Here is a 24952-nt window from a genome sequence, read left to right as displayed (position 1 = left end):
CTGAAACTTTCCTGACCCTGCAGGCTGTTATAATGATAACTACCCAAAACAGCCCAAACTCAGCTGGAGCAGCAGTTTCCTCATGACAGGAGCCGAGACGGCACCACTGAGCCCATCTTAAATTAATCTATGCACTGCTGTTGTTATGGTGATGTGACAGGAATGTTCAACCTCATGTCATCTAACGTTGTTATTGGACTGTTTTATATCTTCTGTTCACTTTAAACTGATGCCATAGAAAGTTGTTAAAGTTTGTAAATTGTTTCACACTGAGGAACAAATAAACTGTCAGTGATGATCTAGAATGTAATTACTACATTGTTGATAAAGATCCATGTCAGAACCATTTTAAGTTCAAAGTCAAGCACTTTGGCAAAAACACTGATTCTCAAGTTCAGGGAAAGAGTTTCTATGACAAAACTAATTAAATTAATGTATGTGTCACAGAAATCTTTTGAATTTGAGGTTCAGTATTTTCTGATCAGACATCTGATACAGAGGGTCTATTGTTATCATTAATATCATAACACAGCAGTGACGTGGTGGAAATTAGATTTAATGTTCATGTTTTGATAACCCTCTGCTGATCTTCATATGTTTTTATTATCTTCCTCTCTTCAATAGTAACTCTTGGCTTCAAGCTATGCTGCCTTTTCTCTGACCTGAACTGAACAACAGCAGGTGGAGTAAACAAAGCAGATGATGAGGTCTGTGTGTTTTCAAGGTGTTTCCCCGATGTCCTTCTGTCAGTCTAAACCGGCAGATACTCTATAATGATATGGATGCTGTTATCATGTGTAATGATTGAGATCCTGACCCACCAAACATCCTCAAAAGAGACAAAGTTACGTTTTTCATTCTAAATTACATAATTAGATAATTACCATCAATAAACTTGATGCTGTCTGATTCTGTCACTCGCGGGGATGGGGGCTGTGTTCTGGGGTAAGGTTAAGTGAAGTCTCTGTCTGGAGGGACTGACCGTCACAGAGATTTATTTTTCAACACAAAGGTGAGTTAAAGATTTTGTTCAGTGACAGATGCTGTTTTTCAGGCAGAAATGTGATTTAGAGTCGGGAGGACGGACGAGACGACAGACGGGAGGACAGAGGACAAACAGGAGGACAGGCGCTTCTCCACGTATAGCTGCAGTATTTTTTTCCTCATATAAGCTGCCAAAGACAGTTACAGTTACTATTAGGGCTGGGCGATATGGCCTTTTACTAATATCCTGATATTTTTAGGCCATGTCACGATACATGATATATATCTCGATATTTTCCCTTAGCCTTGAATTAACACTTTGATGCATACAATCATGCCAGTATGATGATTCTATGTGTCTACATTAAAACATTGCTCATACTGCATTAATATGTGCAGATTTCATGGATTAAAGCAAAAAAAAAAAAATCTTTTGACTGAAATGTTTTTTCGAGCTGTAGCCAAGTCATATTCCCAATTTGTAATTTGTGAAACATGTTACAGGACACGTTACTTGACACGTACTGAAAAAATAAGATATGATTTACGGCCTCACCCCACACACTGTTCTCTAATGCAGACATCAAGTTTAAATATTTGACCAACAGTGCCATTTATTTTGCCAAGCTTCCCTCAAGTTTTACTCTTTCAAATAATCAACCATCGACAGAACTTTTCAGTACGCTATTTTTCTACTTCTTCTTCTCATCATCATTATTATCAATTACTATTATTATTAATAATAATAATGTTTAAAGCGAGCCTCTTATCGTTTAACAGAAAAATACATCATACAAACAGTAACTACAGCAACTTTTGCAGCTATGTCAGTCTGATGGCGAGTTATCACCTTTCTGTCATCACTAACATACTGTTAATAATCAAAGAAGCTCTGAGGCTTTACATTTGTTCTATATGTTATAATACAAGATTTCAGCATTGAGCTACAATCAGGCTACATTCATGATTTTGTACAGTCAAACTAACCAGAAACTTATTATTGATCGTTGTAAAGTTTCAGGGCGTTCCTGTAACCATGGTAACTCATGGTGCCAGAGGGGAGGGAGAGACGCTGAAGCCGTTTACACAGATACACTGCAAACAAAGTCCAGACTATAGTTGTTATTTCACACATGTAGCACACAACAGGAGACTCTCCGTGTCAGACGAGTTCTCACATGTTGACTAAACTCAAAAACTAATTGGTAACGTAGCAGCGCGACGAGTCCTTGCTAGCTAAGCAGCTAAACGTTAGCGCCGCTCCGTGTTTAGATCCCGCCCTGTTTGGGTCACTGCACTGTCATTGGTCAGACGCACACACGCTGTAAACGATACCATTGGCTGTAGAGTGTGACAATCTGTCAATAAAGCTCAACCAACACTTGTTCCCCTCCGATCTACATCGATCTCATAAGTCGCCTCTGTGAAGTTTGAATGACGGAAATCTGTTGTAGCGACGGAGAACTTTAATCCATGCATACTTTACGTCCTCCCTCTTGTACCCAAACCACTGCCAGACAATGGAGCCTGCGTTGTTTTTCTTGGGAATTAATTCATAGCACCTGCTGCTGCTGCTACCTGAGACCTCTGCTGCTACATGCTGCCGGGCGTATGACGTTGCACGCACGACAGAATGCGATGTACGTAACTAGGTGCATTTGTTTTATCTCTCTGTGCAGAGAAATGAGAGAGAGTGAGAAATACCTGTAGTTCAGTGCCCGCGACTAAAAGCAACTGTGTGACGATTGAATGTATACTCGAGTATTCACAATATAGTCATTTTCTACATCCCACAGAGAACAAACCGCAATACATCGAGTATATTCAATATATCGCCCGCCCTAGTTACTATGTTACTTTTGTTTGGTCCTGTTATGTTGCTTTGTGGGACATTTCTCTTTATTGAGGTGAGTGAAGGACCAACATGCGCTGATCAGCACCAGAGCAAAATTTCGCCCCTCACCGCTTCTGAAAAATTCTCACAGAGGTGGAGGCGGAGGCGCAGCACTGTGAATGGGGCTACTGACTGTCTGTGGCTGCAGCAGGACTCTACATACCTGAGAGTGTCCAGTCTCCAGCCTGGATCCTCCAGTCGAGCAGATAGCTGCTTCACTCCTGAGTCTCCTGGATGATTGTAGCTCAGGTCCAGCTCTCTCAGATGGGAGGGGTTGGAGTCCAGAGCTGAGACCAGAGAAGTACAGCCTTCCTCTGTGATCAGACAGCCTGACAGCCTGCAGACACACAAAACAACACACATTGCAGATCAGCTGAGAGACCTGATAATTCAATGCACATCTGTGTTTAAGGGTTTAATGTTTATAACATAATTATCAGAGGCAGAATGAAACCATCCCCACATTCCATGTGAATGGGACTTCTGTCACTCTCTCTCAACCCAACCAGTTGAGACAGATGGCGGCCAACCACTAAGCCCGGTTCTGCTAGAGGATTCTGTCCGTTAAAAGGCAGTATTTTCTCAACACTGTGTTGAGTGCTTGCACGTGGGGGACATGATGGGTCTCTTAAATAAATCAAATTATATACGGAGTATGATCAAGACCTGCTCCAATTGTTATGTTACAAAAAATAATGAAATAAAATAATAAATCCTGACCTGAGGGTTTCAAGGACACAGTGTGGACTCTTCAGTTCAGCAGAAAGTAGCTTCACTCCTGAATCCTGCAGGTTGTTGTTACTCAGGTCCAGTTCTCTCAGACTAGAGGACTGGGAGCTGAGAACTGAGGACAGAGCTTCACAGCTTCTCTCTGAGAGGTTACAGCCACTCAGTCTGGATAAAGAATAATGAGCAGAACAAGAAAATTATTTGTATTTGGGTCAATAACAGCACATTTACTGCATTCTGAAGAAACTTCTCCACACTTACAGAGCTTTGTTGGAGGCTTTGACCACTGGCAGCAGCCTCAGAAGAGCCTCCTCTGAAGCAGAGTATTTCTTCAGATCAAACACGTCCAGATCTTTTTCTGATGACAGTAAGATGAAGACCAGAGCTGACCACTGAGCAGGAGACAGTTTATCTGTGGAGAGACGTCCTGATCTCAGGTACTGTTGGATCTCCTCCACTAGAGAACGATTGTTCAGTTCATTCAGACAGTGGAACAGATTGATGCTTCTCTCTGGAGACAGACTCTCACTGATCTTCTTCTTTATATACTCCACTATGTTCTGGTTGGTCCCTGAGATACTTCGTATCTGTGTCTGCAGACCTCGTAGGAGAGTCTGATTGGTCTCCAGTGAAAGACCGAGGAGGAAGCGGAGGAACAAGTCCAGGTGTCCATTTGGACTCTGTAAGGCCTTGTCCACAAAACTCTGGAGGTACTGTGTCAATGCAACTTCGTTTTTTCTTGCTTCAGACTCCTGGGAGTTGATGAGATGTTTTGGGTCAGGTTTGTCTCTTAATAGTTTAGACCACAAGGATTTTGACTGCTTTTCTTCTACTGGCAGATTGACTCTAGAGTTCATGAATGTCAGATGGACATGAAGAGCAGCCAGAAACTCCTGAACACTCAGATGGATGAAGCAGAACACCTTGTCCTGGTACAGTCCTCTCTCCTCTTTAAAGATCTGTGTGAACACTCCTGAGTACACTGAGGCTGCTCTGATATCAATGCCACACGCTGTCAGGTCTGATTCATAGAAGATCAGGTTTCCGCTCTGCAGCTGATCAAAAGCCAGTTTTCCCAGAGACTCAATCATCTTCCTGCTCTCTGGAGTCCAGTGTGGATCTGTCTCAGCTCCTCCATCATACTTGACCTTCTTCACTTTGGCCTGAACCACCAGGAAGTGGATGTACATCTCAGTCAGGGTCTTGGGCAGCTCTCCTCCCTTTCTGGTCTTCAACACATCCTCCAGAACTGTAGCAGTGATCCAGCAGAAGACTGGGATGTGGCACATGATGTGGAGGCTTCTTGATTTCTTGATGTGGGAGATGATTCTTCTGGCCTGCTTCTTGTCTCTGAATCTCTTCCTGAAGTACTTCTTCTTCTGTGGGTCAGTGAACCCTCTGACCTCTGTCACCATGTCAACACACCCAGGAGGGATCTGATTGGCTGCTGCAGGTCGTGTGGTTATCCAGAGGCGAGCAGAGGGAAGCAGTTTCCCCCTGATGAGGTTTGTCAGCAGCACATCCACTGAGGTGGACTCTCTAACATCAGTCAGGATCTCAGTGTTGTGGAAGTCCAGAGGAAGTCGACACTCATCCAGACCATCAAAGATGAACACAACCTGGAACTCTTCAAAGCTGCAGATTTCTTTGGTTTCAGTGAAGAAGTGATGAACAAGTTCCACCAAGCTGAACTTTTTCTCTTTCAGCACATTCAGCTCTCTGAAAGTGAATGGAAATGTGAACTGTATGTCCTGGTTGTCTTTGTCTTCAGCCCAGTCCAGAGTGAACTTCTGTGTTAAGACTGTTTTCCCGATGCCAGCCACTCCCTTTGTCATCACTGCTCTGATTGGTTCGTCTCTTCCAGGTGAGGCTTTAAAGATGTCTTCTTGTCTGATTGTTGATTCTGGTCTGTGTGGTTTCCTGGATGCTGTTTCAATCTGTCTGACCTCATGTTCATCATTGACCTCTGCAGTCCCTCCCTCTGTGATGTAGAGCTCTGTGTAGATCTGATTCAGAAGGGTTGGGTTTCCTGCTCTGGCGATCCCCTCAAACACACACTGGAACTTCTTCTGAAGGTCAGATTTGAGTTTAAGCTGACAAAGTCCAGAATAACTTCCTAAATAAACACAACAGAAAGTTCAGTAAGTTATCTATGAAGAACATATGACAATTTCCTTCCCCAAAAGTAGCACATATAAACATGTTTTCCATGTTTTTCCTCCATCTGTTGAGACAAATTGTCTCATTGATCCAACATGTTAAATCTTTAGAGAAATCCTCTTACTGTTCTGCAGACGGTCAGCCAGCTCCTCCTGCTTCATTCTCCTCAGGAAGTGAAGTGTGATCTTCAGAAATGCCTCTCTGCTGCTCCTCCTCTGTTCTTCATCCTCACCGTCCAACACCTCCTCATCCTCCCTCTGACTCTCTGAGCATTCTGGGTAATCCGAACTCAGAACCTTCTGGACCTTCTTCAGCTCGTTCTTCACAAAAGTCACAATGTTCTCCTCCAGCAGCTGAAACAGAATATCATGTGAATGACAACATTTAACATCAGATCCATGTTGGACAGATTCACCACTGGTCTGTAAAGTGCAGCATGGAGATTATTGTGAACAGACTGGATGTAAAAGTAGTTGTTGTTCATGTACAGACCATAAATATGGAGTCCAGGTGTGTCTGATGCTGCTGGACAGACGGACCTCTGGGAACCTCTGAGCTCTCCTGGTCGACTCTGTGGAGGAATCATGAAGAATCAGTCACATTGTGTCTGTCCACTCAGAGACAAACACAAGCTGAAGGTCCTTTGACTTAAAGTGTTGATGACATCATTGAATCAGATGGTTTCCTCTGACATCACAGTGTTGGTCGTACTGCTGATCCCACTGTGAATCAACAGCCAGTCAGTTTACTGGGTTGGTTCAGCAGCTTGTCTGGTTTAGTCCCTCCAGCTCTTGACCTGTTTAATACTGTGGACAGCAACACATAGCTAACATAAGCTAGCTGGATGCTAACTGTCCAGTGCAAATTGGTGAAGAGTCTCAATAAACTTGTATTCAATCTAGATTCCAACATTGGAGAATGAAAAAATGACTGTTTTGTGTGTTGCTTTATGGCGATTAACGACACAATGACCTAATTATAAAGATAATAATGAATTCATAGTTTGTAAAAATAAGCTATACTCATGTAGACATGACTTGTAATACTTATGTCTGAGTTTAAAAATGCTCCACGTAACTTTAGACAAATTTGTAACAGTTTATTATTTTGGATATCTAATAAATATTGTAAAACAGTAAAATGTTCTGCCTTCATTCATAACTTTTTCTCAAGTGTCCAAACTATATTTAAGAGATCAGAAAATAGGTTATTTGTTTTCATATATATTTTATATCTAATTAGCCGATGTATCAGTTATCACAGTTTTTTGCTCCTTCATATGGGTTTCGGTACCGGCCCCATGAAGTCCAGATGGGTCGGGCCCTTGTAACGTCAGATATAACACACAGCCCTTCCTCTCCTCAGCAGCAGGGCTCAGATTTCAGCAGGAGGTGAGTCACTGCTGTTTGTCCACAGGAGGAACACTGTCCTGTCAGAGTTGTTTAGGGACGGACATGAAGAAATGTGAACCTGTCCTTTAATACTAATCCTGCTCTGACCTCCATCATCACTCTGACAACATGAAGACCATCAGGACAACTGGTCAGACTGGATTTAATGAGGACAAACATCAACAGAGAGCAACATGACAACAACTTACTGTCTGTCTGAGGAATGCTCTTGTTTAAAATTAATGTCTGCATCCTTTGACTCGTCACTCTTGAAGGAAACACAGCTGGGCTCAGGTCCAGGTTCAGGTCCAGGTCCTGGTCCAGATCCAGGTCCAGTAGAGGCTGGTCTCCTGTTGGACAGAGAAGAAGACCACCAGAGATGTTGATTCACTTTCTAGTCTTCAGACACAGAAGCTTCTGTCCATAAAATAGTGGAAAACATCAGGAATAAACCTTCAGAGAATATTGGACCAAACTAATTCAATAAAGTGAAATGAAGAGTTGAAGACTGGTTCTATTGGGCAGCTTTCTAAAGGGAGAATATAAATTTAAGTGAAGAAGAACGAAGCTGAAAATAAACATCAGGTTTCAAAAAACATCTTTCTCCACAGTTAAAACATGAATCAGTCACATATTAATGTTATTAACAGCTCACCTGTTTACAGCAGGAGCTGGTTGTCCTTTAAAATTAATGAGAAGATCTTTTGACCGGTCACTCTTGAAGGACACACAGCTGGGCTCAGGTTCAGGTCCAGGTCCAGTGGTTTTAGAGGGAGGGCCTCCCTCCTCTCTGTCCTCACACTGATTCATGCTGCTCATCTCTCACACACTTTCATCTGGAGAGGAAACACAAATCATTCATCTGCACATCAACTGAAATCAGCCTTTGGGTCAGAAACACTCTTGAAGGACAAAATGTCTGAAAGTCGACTTCCTCTTTTAACATTTAAACTCAGAGCACATTATTCCACAACTCACTGACTCTATTAATACATATTTCACTAAATGGCTGCTACAGGACATCAAACCAAAACTAAATCATGTCATTAATTCATTTGTATTCTGTTTTTTACTGTTCTCTACTAATAAAGTTGCTCAAAGCAGTGACGTGAAATCTGGAGACAAATGTGAAAATGTCTTCTGACAGAAAAGAGACAGTGGACTGATCCAGGACCTGTCTTCACTGATCTGCAGGAAGGAAAGTGATGTCATCAGTCTGAGTTGTATTTCAAAATAAAAGACTTTTGTCACACAGTAACACCAGTGACTCCAGAGGACTGAATTTTATTGATGTAATTTCTACATTCATACATGACTGTGGAGACTTTCTGTGGAGCTTGGAGTGTTAAATAACTGACAATGACAAGTTGATTTAACCAAGAGGCAGAAATTGTTCTAATAACCTGTTGTGTTATTATAAAATATGGAAGTCTCAGGTGTGTTCAGGTGGGTTTTGGCTGTAGAGGCTATGACGTCTCTCACTGACGTCACGTCTCCTGTCAGAACATCAGCTGCTGGACTTGGATCAGTCCACTAGATGACGTCATGACGCTGTGGTGGAGTCAACACACGTTTCTCTGATATCTTTTAATCTAAAAGAGTCAATCTGGTCATCTATTGTTTATTTAAAACATTTATCTGCAAAGTAAAAATTAGAATCTCTTCCTCTGAGAAGTAATCAGGAGCAGAAATACTCGAGTAACGTAACGGGCACTTTAAGTACTAACACTGAGAGCCGACGTGTTCCTGCTGACTGTTGCTCAGTGATGAAGTTATATTTGTATTAATTAAATAAACCTTCAGACTCCTGGATGTCCTCTTACTGCCTCCTCATCAGTCCTGGACTGTAAATACAACCACAGATTATTCACCGACACCAACAGCTGCTCTCCAGCCGCGTTTAGTGCGTCAGACAGCGGGAGAGCGGCGGCTCGTCTCGGCCTCCTCCACAGGCTGATTCAGGCAGGTGTGTGTCCGGACGCTCCGAGTATAAACTCGTGAGTTTGGAGAAATAAACAACCGAGCTTAACTTTTTGTGCTGTTTCCTGTGTAACAATGAAAAGTAGAGCTTGTGTTAGCGAGTCTAACATGTCAGATTCATTACATACCTTCAGCTGGAGGTTCAGACGGCCAATATAGAGAAATGAAACTAAACTTGAGGAAGAAACACCAAGAGAGGCGTGTGACTGACTGAGAGTCACATGCCGAATTTACAAGAAGTCCCAAATAATGAAGAATCAGTCACAAACAGCTTCACAGAGTTTATAACTCAAAAACTCACTAAATGGAGAGATTTCATAAGGGAGTCTGGGGGTTGTCTCTCCCTCTTCACCTCCTGGCTGTTGATGTGATTGTAACATGTTGGTGTTCGTGTTTGTCCTCTGCTGTCATAAAAAAACGTTCTCAAATAGTTGTAAATGATTGTTAACAACCACAGGAAGCATCTAAAATGTGTGCGGGACAATCTAACGAGGTTCTGGAGGTCCACATCTCAAATCAACACACTACATGTCAGTTCATGTGTTCTGGTTCCTTTTAACATAGCATGGAAACAATAATGATTGCAATTTCACCTGGACACATATTAGAGGATTTCTTATTCTTAACAAACAGATGTGGGCCTGAATAAGTTTGTCCCTTTTTTATTCTTGTGGACATCAGGTTTAAAATCAGCTGAACTACCCAGGGATTGAACCCACAACCTCCAGACTTTACAGAGTATTGTAAACCAGACCTCTATCAGCCTGAGCTACTGAATGTGACAGATTGCTTGTGTTTCATTCACATTGTACTCTTTTGAATCTCAACACTCAAAAAATCTGTCAAGAATTGAACACACAATCTCAAAACTTACAGTCCTAGTACCACCCTGCTCCAACAACCTCCAGACCAGCTCATCAGATACCTTAACGTCCTGCTTTTGAGTCTTTTATCTCAAGAGCCGTTTTCAAAACTCAGACTGACTCAAGAATCAAACTTACAATCTCAGAATTTCATGACAGTCCTCCAACACACAGAGCTACCTGGACATCAGGTGTCTGAACCTGAGCTTCAGTTTGTGTATTATTTTGTGCTTTATGTCTTCAAACTGTGGACGTGCAATTTTGTGTTTGTTCTGTTTTTTCTCTACTTTTTTTTTTGCTGAACTTTGGACGTTGGTGCACAGCATTAAATGGTTAAACAGAAACATTTGCCTTGACTTGATTTTCATTATCACACTTTGCTTCCAACTTTATTTGTCTGCTGCATGCAATGAACATTATCCAGTCAAACAATATCACAGTTTCTCATTAATGTTTTGATGCATCGTAAGAACCAAAATAACCTGTTTTGGTGATTAATGACCCAAAGTGACCCAGTGTCATTGCTGAAGTAAGTGACATCCCTTAGCTCAGTTGGTAGAGCATGTGTACCATATCTAGAGGCTTTGCTGCAGCGGACCTGGGTTTGAGTCTCGGCCTCGGGCCGGTCACTGCAAGTCTCTCTGTTTACTGTTAAGTCTTCAGCTAATGTATCAATAAAGGCAGAAAAAATACTTTAAAAAATCAAACCTACAGTTACTGAGACGTTCCCGAAACTAAAATGTGTGAAAATGCTTTGTAATGCATTTGCATTTTAAAGGAGAACTTCGGTCGATTTCAACATGCAGCTTTATCGCTCAAGCTGCCCTTGACTTGCCAGTAGCAAAGACGCGAACACTTTTGGTCCACCCCTTACAGAGCTCCTCGAACGGTGAGTTAGCATTGACAGCTAGCAGCATGGGATCAGAACTTTACACTGTGTTTTAAGCATCTTAACATGCTTCAAATCTCACCTCAAAAGTTATGCAACATCAGCAGACACCTTACAACACAGCACTGTAGCGTTTATGACTCAAAATGAATAAAAAAGTGGTTAAAACAGTGTGTTTGTGCAAGCAGCCACATACCGGTTTGTTGACATCCCTGTCTTCCGGTAGTCCAAACAAGTTGATCCGTCGAGTGTGCGCTTACTCCCTCACTGGCAGAGACAGAAACTTGAATTTTGCAGACAGAAAGGTATTCCAGCATTTTAGTTTTTCTGTTTATAACGTACATGTCCATGTTATAGCCTGTCATGAGCCATGAGCCTTACAATAGCCTGTCATGAGTCTATTCGCTCTGCACTGAGAGGCCATCCAGACAGAAACGCTCTCTTGTGGAAACGCACATGTATTGCATCGTTTTGGCCGATTGTCCACATGGATCCTGAAAATGCACTTTTTTGAAACCAGGTCTCAGAGTGGTGAAATCTGAAAACGCAGCCCTCCCGTTTTCATGTGGACAGCGAATCCGAGCATACTTTCCAAAACGATGACGCCATCGCCCAACCTCTCGACCTCTTGCCACTGACCTCTGAACCCCGCGATGTCTCATAACAACAACAACAATGGCGGACTACTGCTTGTTTTCGTGTTTCTTGCGACTTACTCGCATTGTAGTTGAGTGTGAGTCGCAGCAGCAGTTTGACCTCATTATCGGTCCACACAAACGATTCTGGTTTCCTTGTACAAGCCATTTTCGTTTTCTTCTTCTTGTGTTCGGTTTCTCCGTCTACTATCTGTTTACAGAGCGCAAGCTTAATGCGCATGCTCCATCTCCGTCTTCTTGCAGAGAAGAGAGCAGAGCTCTCTCGTTCTCTAGTGCAAGTAACTCCTCATCTGCATACTCCGGTTCGAACAAATATGGTCTACCGTCGAATTCAAAAGGTTTGTCGTCGATGTCTTCCACTTCGACATCAGACAAGCTCTCCATCGTGACTATTTCGGAAACAGCTTCGATCGCCACTGACAAGTCCCCTCTCTGTGTGAGCTATGATCATGCGCGGACAAGCTAGCTCTCAGTGCAGAGCGAATAGACTCATAACTCATGGCTCATGACAGGCTGTAACATGAACATGAATGTTATGAACAGAAAAACGAAAATGCTAGAATACCTTTCTGTCTGCAAAATTCAAGTTTCCTTCTCTGCCAGTGAGGGAGTAAGCGCACGCTCGACGGATCAACTAGTTTGGACTACTGGAAGACACGGATGTCAACAAACCGGTATGTGGCTGCTTGCACAAATCAGCTGAGCTACCCAGGGATTGAACCCACAACCTCCAGACTTCATAGCATCACTTCACCATCCTGAGCTGATGAATCAGTCTCAAATGAATCACTTTCTTTCAGCATTTCACTTCTGTTGACCACAAAATAATTGTGTGAAAACCTCGAGGATTTGAACTCAGAACTTTAACAGTGGAAGCGACGTCATCAGATACTCGTCCTTCCTTTCTTACTGGTTCTGACTCCAGGCTTGAACCCACGACCACAGAACTTCACAGAACTTCTTCAGCTCACTGAGCCATCGAGTCAGCAGCTTGTCGGTTCTGTGTGGACTATTTGGTCTCCGGCTCTTCGGTCCGTCGCCTGCTGTTGGACTTTAAAACTGGTCTGTAACAAGTGGAGCCACCAGGTCAGACAGAGAAAGACTTTTCTCACAGCTGTTTAGTTTCACAGACGAGATTCAAATCCAACAAACGTCCTGAAAATACAGCCGGACTTCAACAGCCACAAAACACAGAGAGAAACACAATGATTGTCATTCAAATGTGTTTTCTTCTCATATAATAATCAGACAGAAATGAACAGATGTTGTGCAGTTTATCACGTCACTACGGACATAATTACATGTGTTAACCAACACCATCAAACTTTTAGTTTCATCATTAGAAACACATGAAACAAGTCAGAGTGTTTCAGGTGGAGTGTCGAGTACATTTGATCAGATTTTACTGTCCATTCACAACTTTGTTCACAATGATTCTTTACAATGAAAGCTGCAGACGAGTCAATGTTTTCTGTTTCTTACATTTCACTAATAGTTCTGGATTTTATTGGAACAAGAGCCAGAATTCAAAACACATGACAGAAAGTACAAGTCAACGCAATTTACACAATTTAATGGAAGAAGTTTAAAATGTAAATGAAGAATCTTTTCAATCAGTTTGAATCATTTTGTACAAAGTTGACTGATGAATTTATTACAAGAAGCTGAAAGATTGATGTGACTGTGATCCTGTACAGACTCAACTGTTCAGCACTGACAATGTTTCTGTGACAGGAGGAGACTCTGCACACTAAACACCACACAGACTCACTGAGGAACCAGGACTGGACCAGAAGAACCCAAATCCAGGATAAAGAGGTTCAGTGAATGTGGTGTTGAAGGTGTGGAGGTGGATCAGTGAGTCAGAGGAGACTCTGTAGAAGGACAGAGTGCCAGCAGGACAGTCCACATACACTGCTACTCTACCGGAGGAGGAGGAGGAGGAGGAGGAGGAGGAGGAGGAGGAGGAGGAGGTGAGTGTTTCTCTGTTATTGTGCCTGACAGAGTAACCACCACCATCAGAGCACCTCAGACTCCAGGACTGATCAGTGTATCCAAACCAACAGTCTTTACTGTCTCCTTTCCTTCTGATTCTTCTGTAACTCACTGATATAGAAACTCTTCCTCTCCACTCGACCTCCCAGTAACAGCGACCAGTCAGACCAGTTCTACACAGCAGCTGAGGACACACAGACTCAAACCTCTCTGGATGATCAGGATATGACTGATCCTCCTCCACAAGTGTCATCTTCCTGTTGTTGTCAGACAGTTTGATGTTTCTGTTGACTGTGTTTGTGTCGACTGTGAGCTCACAGGAATCTGACGGAGAGAAAAAGACACAACACAGCTGCAATTATTAATGTGTCATCAGTGTGATGATGACACCACAGATGTGAATGAGTGATGTCACAGTGTTTTCATGAATGAAAGTAAAAAGACACTCACATCTCCATGGACCTGGTGTCAACCATCGGACTCCAGCAGGCTCCACCCTGAAAGGAGGAGGGGGGTCAGAGCAGCACATCCTCTTTCAGCATGCAAACATGGACATGACATGACTCTCATACACAGAAACACAATCTGTCCATCAGGCTGCTTCTCCCTGTTCTCCCTGAACCTCTTCACCTCTGCCACTCTCCTCACACACTGAGAGTGAGCCACAGGATGTTGGTGTGTGTGAAAGAGGACGACAACATCTGAGAACACACACAAACCTCCTGTTGGATTTATCACTTCATCTTTATTTTATTGGATGTTGTTGCTGTTTCCTGTGGGCGACCTTACGCTTGCTGTTTGATCCAATGTCAACTTGTGACGATGTTTCTATATTATAGGACTTTTGGATTTGGACGTCAGAACTTTTGCGGTCCAATTCCTGTTAGGAGCTTGGAGGGCTTTTCTGAATCTCAGCTGCACAGTCTGCTTTTTGTTCTTGCTGTGTTTCTGCTGCTTTGTTTTACTGTGCAAAGAAACAAATACAATTTATACATAATAAATCAATCAGAAAACATTGGACGTTGGTTCCTGACCTCTGCCACAAAACCAAGTGACAGAGACTCCCAGACTGTTTCCCTCCAGAACCTCACAAGTGTCACTGAAGCTGTTTGTGATAGAAACAGTTTCATGGTTTCATGTGTTGACATGTTCATGTGTGGTAGGGCTGGCCTGAGTGAATGGAATGTAGGAGGCAGACTCTCAACGCAGGGTTCAAGTATCAAAAATAGAGTTTTAATTCTTGCAGAAAGTGCCACCAAAATGCACAGTGAACCAAACAACAAAAAAGATATTTACAAAAAGTATCAAAGAAAAAAACAGTTAACTCAACTTGACTGAAAATAACTCCACTCAATATTAAAGTGAGACACACTGTGCACTCTCCTGCACACCTGGTGTCCTCTCTCTTTGACACCACACACTCCTCTGACTTCCCTGCATGCTGGGAGCCAAAGACAGGAATCCACCTGGACTCACCCAAGCCGCAGGGAAGCCTCCTCTCCCTTCTAAAAACTGGTAAGCATCCATATTATTAATCTTAATTTCATCACCCAATGGGAATTCACATAGGCTTTTATCACACACACATCTGTGCTCAAATATGTCACATCATATCAAACTATGCACATTTCGCATTCCCACACAATCTGCATCCCCCCCCATAGATGGTACCGCCGATGACCTCACTGATGATGTCATCCAGGTTATAAAAGCAGGAAGTAATATCCCTTTCCTCCTTTTGCCAATGGACCACATGGTGAGTATGAAACAAAAGCAACAAAACAATGCATCTGTAAAGATTACTTAATTGCACATAAACTGAATTAAACCAATAAACTTATTTAACTTAACATTACTTGTCTGTGTTTGATTTAGCCGGACACGTTGATGTTAATGATCTGTACTTAAATATATACTGCAAACTCAAACCAAACCCGGGACAGGATGTGTCTGCATAATATTGAACAAAGATGGACTACTGGTTAAACAAACTACACAAGCATACTAACTCAAATAGAAATGAAATGTAAAGGGACAAATGGTGTGGTCTCACCCACTTTGTCACACATGTTACTATAGTTTGGTGCTGGATTGATATCTGATGTATATTACAGCAGTAATAGTTACTGTGAGGAGAACTTCATGTCATGTTTGATGCCATTAAAAGCAGAAAAAATGACAGAAAATGTCTCTCAGTCTGAAATCTGCTGTGGTGAACATGATGTGTCCAGATGTGACCAGAGGAACATCTGACTATGAAGCCAGGAATCTGTCTTTCTTTCTGTCTGTCTGTGGTTCACATGTCTCCAGAACCGTTCATCCAATCTAATTCATACTTGGCAGGTTTGTTGCTGAGGACTCAAAGAAGTTCAGTGTTCAATTTGAATTCAATAGTAGAAGTTTTTAGGGGTTGCAACAACAAAAGTTTGGACAGGATGAACTTTTGGACCTGGATACATTACAGGTTTCAATGTAATAAACCAACGTTTAAGACAGAAACAGCTTCCATCTGTGCTCTCAGGTCTGTGATGGATCAGTGTCGCCCCCTGGTGGGTAATTAGCTGAAGTACGGTCAGAGACACTGAAGTACATAAGAGAAGGTTTCATAGTATTTCATGTCGTAGTCAGAGATCGTCTGAAGTGAAGTCTTTATTTCTTCACATAGAAACTTGAGCACATCTGTTCTGTTAAAATATATATTACATGTCCTTTTTATTCTCAGTGCATGGCTCAGGCTGCATTCACAATGCACATTTATCTTTTTATTTCATTTTCTAAATCCAAATCCAAATTCAAAATGTCTTTATTAGCACGATGTCACAAAAACATGTGGCCAAAACAAGAAAAGAAGAACACTGTAGTGTAAAGACTAGTACAGTAGATGAAAACACAACATAGATATAACTGTAACCAAAGCTGACAATAACAGCACAACACTAAATAATAAGTGTCATCACATATAAGATGAACAACTGTCAGCTGACTGTCACTCACCGTCCCTCAGTTTGTGGCAGCAGAACATAGACTGCTGCTGGATCACAGCTCTTTGGGTTCTCCCCTAGTAGGACTGTTCATGTTTCTGCATCTACTGGCTCAACAAAGCCTTTGTAATCTATTACATGTTTAACATGTAATCTATTACATCTTTAACATGTGTTTCTCTGATATGTTTGTACTTTTCTCATGTTGTGAGGAAGTGCTGCTCTGTTGTTGTTGTGTTTTATTGTACAGGTCTGATCTGTATTTGCTCTTTTACATCAGCAGATATGAACTAAAACAACAAGGCGTGTACTGAGTTCACTGAGCTTCATGTCAATTGTGCTACTATGCAAACTGATATTATATAATATTGTGTCTGTCACTTCACAAAGAAACAAGTCAACATGGTGACTACGTTGTGAGGGAGGACGCCCGATGACACCACAGCCAGCAGCTGTTCTGACTGATGGTATCCTCAGTATGCTGCTAACACACATGAGGCCACTATCAATGGTGGAGGATGAAGGAGTGCTCTGTGCACTTTAGAAAACAAAGTTCAGTCATTATTTAGTTTACTGCATTCTTCATGTAACAAACATTTTAGAGTTGTGAATCTTCGACGGCCTCACGATTCCATTACGATTCAGCTGTCAACGATTCTCGATGCATCTCAGTGTTCGTCATCCTCAATGATCTATATCACTGCACACACCTACTGTTCATCGTTTACATTCCCCTTTTATTCTGAAAATCCTTCCAATAATCACACTACAGTAGTCTACAAAATAAAAGCTGCATCTTTTCAATCATCAACACCTGTATCCAGCTGCAGCGTCTTTCATGTTTGATTATGCTCTGTCTCTGCATCGTGATGCATCTTATAATGGAGATATTTCATCACCTCTGATACATTAATGTCGTTTGAAAGTGAACTGAACAAGACTGAAGACTAAAATGTAAGAGAAATGTTTAATTATTTTAATAAAATCTGCAAAAAAAATCTGCTTTGGTCTTCATGTGATTAATGGGTTATGAAAATAGTTGTTAGTTGCAGCTCTATAACTTGTGACAACAAACACTACTCTGTGTTGTGTTGGTAGGGAGTGAGTCTCTCTGGTATGTGACAGAGCTACGAGCACGTTGCTGCAGTCACAGTAAAGTGCTGCTGTTATTACTGTAGTCGGACATAAAGTGTGTGGAGAGACTCAGTTAGTGACTGAAACCATGTGTTGTTTGCTGCCACAGAAGATAAATTAAAAGTCCATTCATGCAACGTTGTCACACCATCTTCTTGCAGTTAATAATTCCTATACATACTTCACAATAAGAGTGCTGCATTATGCAATTATTTCAAAGTTTTTATTTTGAAGAAGCAAAATCAGGAAACATTGGATTTCCACCAGCTGCACTTTAACAGACTCCAGAACAGCTGAGAGTGAAACTGAGTCAGCAGCTACGAGCCAGGCTGAAGTAAATTACAACAGCATTAAACCAGAGGTCCACCAACTACTGTAGAGAGCTGCAGCTCTGCACAGGTCACATATCATGTTAATCAATGGAGCAGATGATTGATCACTGAATGTTTTCTTTTCTTTTGTCATTTGATTTTGCTGACGGTTTAAAACACTGAAACTTTCCTGCTCCTGCAGGCTGTTATAATGATAACTACACAAAACAGCCCAAACTCAGCTGGAGCAGCAGTTTCCTCATGACAGGAGCCAAGACGGCACCACTGAGCCCATCTTAAATTAATCTATGCACTGCTGCTGTTATGGTAATGTGACAGGAATGTTACACCTCGTGTCATATAACGTTGTTTTTGGACTGTTTTATATCTTCTGTTCACTTTAAACTGATGCCATAGAAAGTTGTTACAGTCTGTAAATCATTTCACACAGAGGCACAAATACACTGTCAGTGATGATCTACAATGCAACCACTCCAGTGTTGATAAAGATCCATGTCAGAACCATGTTAAGTTCAAAGTCAAGCACTTTGGCAAAAACACTGATTCTCCAGTTTCTATGACATTCAGTGATTAAATTCATTCATGTGTCACAGAAATCTCTTGAATGTGAGGTTCAGTATTTTCTGTTCAGATATCTGACACAGAGGGTCTATTGTTATCATAAACATCATAACACAGCAGTGATGTGGTGGAAATTAGATTTAATGTTAACATTTTGATGATCCTCTGCAGTCAGTGTGGAGCGTGAAGTAGTTTGGGTGAGTGGTTCATCAAGCAGCAAAACCAGAGGCCAAGAAATCAAACAGGGACATTTTGAACAAGCACTAAATTAGTCTAAAGAAAGAAGTGTAACTTTATAGGGTTTGTACCAAAACTCTCCTTGTCGCTGATATTCACCTGTTCTTCTCATCTTCGTCTCCTCACTTGTAACTCTTGGCTTCAAGCTATGCTGCCTTTTCTCCTGAACTGAACTGATCAACTGGAGGTGGAGTAAACAAAGCCGACCTCCTGACACTGAACCATCTACAATCGAGATACATAGTCTCACACTGACTGTCTGTGGCTGCAGCAGGACTCTACATACCTGAGGGTGTCCAGTCTGCAGCCTGGATCCTCCAGTCGAGCAGATAGCTGCTTCACTCCTGAGTCTCCTGGATGATTGTAGCTCAGGTCCAGCTCTCTCAGATGGGAGGGGTTGGAGTCCAGAGCTGAGGCCAGAGAAGTACAGCCTTCCTCTGTGATCAGACAGCCTGACAGCCTGCAGACACACAAAACAACACACACTGCAGATCAGCTGAGGGTCCTGATGATTCAATGCACATCTGTGTTTAAGGGCAAAACAATTATTATATTCATCGTCTTAGTTTTCACTAATTTACTAATCAGAACTAAACACAGAGTATAACTGAAACTGATGGAAATGCCATTAGTTTTGCAAATATTTGGTCATGAACCAACATATTGAACAGATTATAATGATGACCTGATGATGGCATCAGAAGAAAATTCAGAGGATGACCAAAGTAATTACAGTTCATCCTGAGGGGAGCATGAATGTCTGAACCAAACCTCATGACAATCAGTCCAATGGTTGTTGAGATTAATAAATTGGAACCAAAGTGCACAATAGCCTGAAAGACCAACATTGTATGTAAAATACATTAATGCTTCCATCAGGATGAAATGTAATTATTTTGGTGATCCTTTACCATGTCTGGTCTAGACCAGTTTTAATTGTACAGTCACATGAAATAATGAAAAAAAAAAAAAAGAATCCTGACCTGAGAGTTTCAAGGACACAGTGTGGACTCTTCAGTTCAGCAGAAAGTAGCTTCACTCCTGAATCCTGCAGGTTGTTGTTACTCAGGTCCAGTTCTCTCAGACTAGAGGACTGGGAGCTGAGAACAGGGGACAGAGCTTCACAGCTTCTCTCTGAGAGGTTACAGCCACTCAGTCTGGATAAAGAATAATAAGTAGAACAAGACAATTATTTCTATTAGGATCAATAACAGCACATTTACTGCATTCTAAAGAAACTTCTCCACACTTACAGAGCTTTGTTGGAGGCTTTGACCACTGGCAGCAGCCTCAGAAGAGCCTCCTCTGAAGCAGAGTATTTCTTCAGATCAAACACATCCAGATCTTTTTCTGATGACAGTAAGATGAAGACCAGAGCTGACCACTGAGCAGGAGACAGTTTATCTGTGGAGAGACGTCCTGAACTCAGGGACTGTTGGATCTCCTCCACTAGAGAACGATCGTTCAGTTCATTCAGACAGTGGAACAGATTGATGCTTCTCTCAGCAGACAGAGTCTTTTTGAACTTCTTCTTTATGTACTTGACTGTTTCCTGATTGGTTTTAGAGCTACTGCCTGTCTGTGTCTGCAGACCTTTTAGGAGAGACTGATTGGTCTGTAGTGAAAGACCCAGGAGGAAGCGGAGGAACAAGTCCAGATGTCCATTTGGACTCTGTAAGGCCTCGTCCACAGCACTCTGGTAGAAACGTGTTGATTTTCCTCCAAAGACGTCAGACCACCGGGATGTCGACTGCTCTTCATCTGACAGCAGATTGACTCCAGAGTTGATGAACATCAGATGGACATGAAGAGCAGCCAGAAACTCCTGAACACTCAGATGGATGAAGCAGAACACCTTGTCCTGGTACAGTCCTCTCTCCTCTTTAAAGATCTGTGTGAACACTCCTGAGTACACTGAGGCTGCTCTGATATCGATGCCACACTCTGTCAGGTCTGATTCATAGAAGATCAGGTTGCCGCTCTGCAGCTGCTCAAAAGCCAGTTTTCCCAGAGACTCAATCATCTTCTTGCTCTCTGGAGTCCAGTGTGGATCTGACTCAGCTCCTCCATCATACTTGACGTTCTTCACTTTGGACTGAACCACCAGGAAGTGGATGTACATCTCAGTCAGGGTCTTGGGCAGCTCTCCTCCCTCTCTGGTCTTCAACACATCCTCCAGAACTGTAGCAGTGATCCAGCAGAAGACTGGGATGTGGCACATGATGTGGAGGCTTCGTGATGTCTTGATGTGGGAGATGATTCTGCTGGCCTGCTCCTCATCTCTGAATCTCTTCCTGAAGTACTCCTCCTTCTGTGGGTCAGTGAACCCTCTGACCTCTGTCACCATGTCAACACACCCTGGAGGGATCTGATTGGCTGCTGCAGGTCGTGTGGTTATCCAGAGGCGAGCAGAGGGAAGCAGTTTCCCCCTGATGAGGTTTGTCAGCAGCACATCCACTGAGGTGGACTCTCTAACATCAGTCAGGATCTCAGTGTTGTGGAAGTCCAGAGGAGGTCGACACTCATCCAGACCGTCAAAGATGAACACAACCTGGAACTCTTCAAAGCTGCAGATTTCTTTGGTTTCAGTGAAGAAGTGATGAACAAGTTCCACCAAGCTGAACTTTTTCTCTTTCAGCACATTCAGCTCTCTGAAAGTGAATGGAAATGTGAACTGTATGTCCTGGTTGGCTTTGTCTTCAGCCCAGTCCAGAGTGAACTTCTGTGTTAAGACTGTTTTCCCGATGCCAGCCACTCCCTTTGTCATCACTGTTCTGATTGGTTCGTCTCTTCCAGGTGAGGCTTTAAAGATGTCTTCTTGTCTGATGGTTGTTTCTGGTCTGTGTGGTTTCCTGGATGCTGTTTCAATCTGTCTGACCTCATGTTCATCATTGACCTCTGCAGTCCCTCCCTCTGTGATGTAGAGCTCTGTGTAGATCTGATTCAGAAGGGTTGGGTTTCCTGCTTTAGCGATCCCCTCAAACACACACTGGAACTTCTTCTGAAGGTTAGATTTGAGTTTAAGTTGACAAATTCCAGAATAACTTCCTAAATAAACACAACAGAAAGTTCAGTAAGTTATCTATGAAGAAAATACAACAATTTTCTTCCCCTTAAGTAGCACATATAAACATGTTTTCCATGTTTTTCCTCCATCTGTTGAGACAAACTGTCTCATTGATCCAACATGTTAAATCTTTAGAGAAATCCTCTTACTGCTCTGCAGACAGTCAGCCAGCTCCTCCTGCTTCATTCTCCTCAGGAAGTGAAGTGTGATCTTCAGAAATGCCTCTCTGCTGCTCCTCCTCTGTTCTTCATCCTCCCCGTCCAACACCTCCTCATCCTCCCTCTGACTCTCTGAGCATTCTGGGTAATCTGAACTCAGAACCTTCTGGACCTTCTTCAGCTCGTTCTTCACAAAAGTCACAATGTTCTCCTCCAGCAGCTGAAACAGAATATTATGTGAATGACAACATTTAACATCAGATCCATGTTGGACAGATTCACCACTGGTCTGTAAAGTGCAGCATGGAGATTATTGTGAACAGACTGGATGTAAAAGTAGTTGTTGTTCATGTACAGACCATAAATATGGAGTCCAGGTGTGTCTGATGCTGCTGGACAGACGGACCTCTGGGAACCTCTGAGCTCTCCTGGTCGACTCTGTGGAGGAATCATGAAGAATCAGTCACATTGTGTCTGTCCACTCAGAGACAAACACAAGCTGAAGGTCCTTTGAGTCAAAGTGTTGATGACGTCATTGAATCAGATGGTTTCCTCTGACATCACAGTGTTGGTCGTACTGCTGATCCCACTGTGAATCAACAGTCAGTCAGTTTACTGGGTTGGTTCAGCAGCTTGTCTGGTTTAGTCCCTCCAGCTCTTGACCGGTTTAATACTGTGGACAGCAACACACAGCTAACACAAGCTAGCTGGATGCTAACTGTCCAGTGCAAATTGGTGAAGAGTCTCATTAAACTTTTATATATTTTACTAGTGCAGTGCCCGTAGGAAGCATGTATTCCTATAGAAAAGTGGGAGGTTCAGTAGCTTTTTCATGGATGGCCAAATGAGGCTGTGTTTGAAGGTGGGACGTCAGGGATATAAGTGACTGTTTTTGACTACTTTTGATTATACCATTATATTTCACCTTAAAAACTATTTACCTTGTCTTGTTTGGTGTCATTATTTTGAGTACAACCTCACATGTGTGACTACACGGTTATTTTTTCATTTTGACATTTTATACTAACACTATGGACCTAAAATCACAAAATACCATAAAATCAGAGTAGGAAAAAGTTAGATTTTTTACTGTGAAAACCACAAACAGTTTAATGAACCAATTGCATTAGTTATAATGCAAATGTAAATTGTTGTTTGCTAAATTTGTGCATAAGTTTTAGAAATGTATAAAGTTATATGTAACTATTTACATTTAAATGCAGGCAATGCTCCTCAGCTCATTCCTGCCTGCTTCACATTAATCAGTCTCTTGATTGTTTTGACTCACAACACAAAAAAACGACTACACTACACACACAACACCAAATACTACATTACACACTAACTATACTCTCCAAACACGCTATATGTCACAAATTTCTCAACTCTCAAAACGCGCTCTCTCTGTCGCTGTCTGCATCACCGCCTCCGTCCCTCACACAACTTCCTGTTCCTCAACAACCAGTCTTGCTGCTTGGACACTTTAGTGACAAAAGCCAGTTTTTACCGTTTCTTCCTGCACCAGACACAAAGCAAACATGACGGCAATGTTCGCGAAAAAGTGTGGCAGACATTATTTACCCTAAGTCCAGTTTCGGACGTGCCGGTGCGTCCGGTCCCTCGACTCAGGAGGTGGGCCGAACGGGACCGAACCACCGGCGACATCCCGGCCCAGCTTGCGCCGCTGCAGGTATGAGTCCGCTTGTTTCTTAAGGTGGGGAGTTGCGGTGGGCTCTGCAGTGATTGGCTCTGGTGCGCACGTGACTGTGGTGGCTCCGGTGGACAATGCTAGCGGAATTCGTAAAACATTTCTGAAATAAATTAACGGTATCACTGTAGTCAAAACAAATGTGACGTTGCACACCCTTGAACCACGCAGCAGCCACATGGAAACTCTCAGGTCAGTCTGATCCTGATCCGCAGAGATATTTGAGCGTTGCGGTGGGCTCTGCGGTGATTTATTTACGGTGTCATTGCAGTCCAAAAAAATGCGAAGTCGCACACCCTTGAAACATGTAGCAGCCATGTTGTAAGTTTCAGGTCAGTCTGATCCTGATCAGCAGAGATATTTGATACACACACACACACACACACACACACAGAGAGTCCTTGCTTTTATAGAGAGATATATATAAAGTTATATCAAGCATATCAAGATTTTTACTCTTCATATGGGTTTCAGTACCGGTCCCATGAAGTCTGGATGGGTCGGGCCCTTGTAACGTCCGATATAACACACAGCCCTTCCTCTCCTCAGCAGCAGGATCAGATTTCAGCAGGAGGTGAGTCACTGCTGAAATGTGAACCTGTCCTTTAATACTAATCCTGCTCTGACCTCCATCATCACTCTGAGAACATGAAGACCATCAGGACAACTGGTCAGACTGGATTTAATGAGGACAAACATCAACAGAGAGCAACAGGACAACAACTTACTGTCTGTCTGAGAAAATGTTCTTGTTTGAAATCAATGATCTCATCCATTGATCGAGACAAGCAGGATCTGGTGTAAAAAGCATGAATCAGGTATATTTAAATGTAACAGCTCACCTCTTTACAGCAGGAGGTTGTTGTCCTGTAAAAAGAATGAAACGATCATTTGACAGGTCACTCTTGAAGGACAAACAGCTGGGCTCAGGCTCAGGTTCAGGTCCAGGTCCTGGTCCAGGTCCAGTAGAGGCTGGTCTCCTGTTGGACAGAGAAGAAGACCACCAGAGATGTTAATTCACTTTCTAGTCTTCAGACACAGAAGCTTCTGTCCATAAAATAGTGGAAAACATCAGGAATAAACCTTCAGAGAATATTGGACCAAACTAATTCAATAAAGTGAAATGAAGAGTTGAAGACTGGTTCTATTGGGCAGCTTTCTAAAGTGAGAATATAAATTTAAGTGAAGAAGAGCAAAGCTGAAAATAAACATCAGGTTTCAAAAAACATCTTT

At 42.4% G+C, this 24952-nt stretch overlaps 1 protein-coding gene across 1 annotated transcript; it reads right to left on the bottom strand.

Annotated features, from left to right (window-relative positions):
• Positions 1 to 13201: 13201 nt before the first annotated feature.
• On the bottom strand, positions 13202 to 22049 carry LOC115577619 (NLR family CARD domain-containing protein 3-like). Its single transcript, XM_030410495.1, has 7 exons — positions 22003 to 22049; positions 20040 to 21834; positions 19770 to 19943; positions 19114 to 19246; positions 14280 to 14314; positions 13992 to 14038; positions 13202 to 13865 (listed from the first exon to the last, which is right to left on the bottom strand). The coding sequence occupies exons 1-7, from the start codon at positions 22037 to 22039 to the stop codon at positions 13297 to 13299; spliced, it is 2790 nt and encodes a 929-aa protein (XP_030266355.1). The 5' UTR covers positions 22040 to 22049; the 3' UTR covers positions 13202 to 13296.
• Between the last annotated feature and the right edge of the window lie 2903 nt (positions 22050 to 24952).

The sequence above is a fragment of the Sparus aurata genome, unplaced genomic scaffold, assembly GCF_900880675.1.
Source record: "Sparus aurata unplaced genomic scaffold, fSpaAur1.1, whole genome shotgun sequence".
NCBI lineage: Eukaryota > Metazoa > Chordata > Actinopteri > Spariformes > Sparidae > Sparus > Sparus aurata.
This window is presented reverse-complemented; position numbering and strand designations above follow the sequence as displayed.

Excerpts from the sequence above, each read along its gene's own strand:
- LOC115577619 (XM_030410495.1), bottom strand. The coding sequence starts at position 22,039 with ATGAAGCAGGAGGAGCTGGCTGACTGTCTGCAGAGCA. Across the intron at positions 21,835-22,002 it reads GGCTGACTGTCTGCAGAGCA|GAAGTTATTCTGGAATTTGT; the intron begins GTAAGAGGATTT and ends GTGTTTATTTAG. Across the intron at positions 19,247-19,769 it reads TGTGTCCTTGAAACTCTCAG|GCTGTCAGGCTGTCTGATCA; the intron begins GTCAGGATTCTT and ends GTGTGTCTGCAG.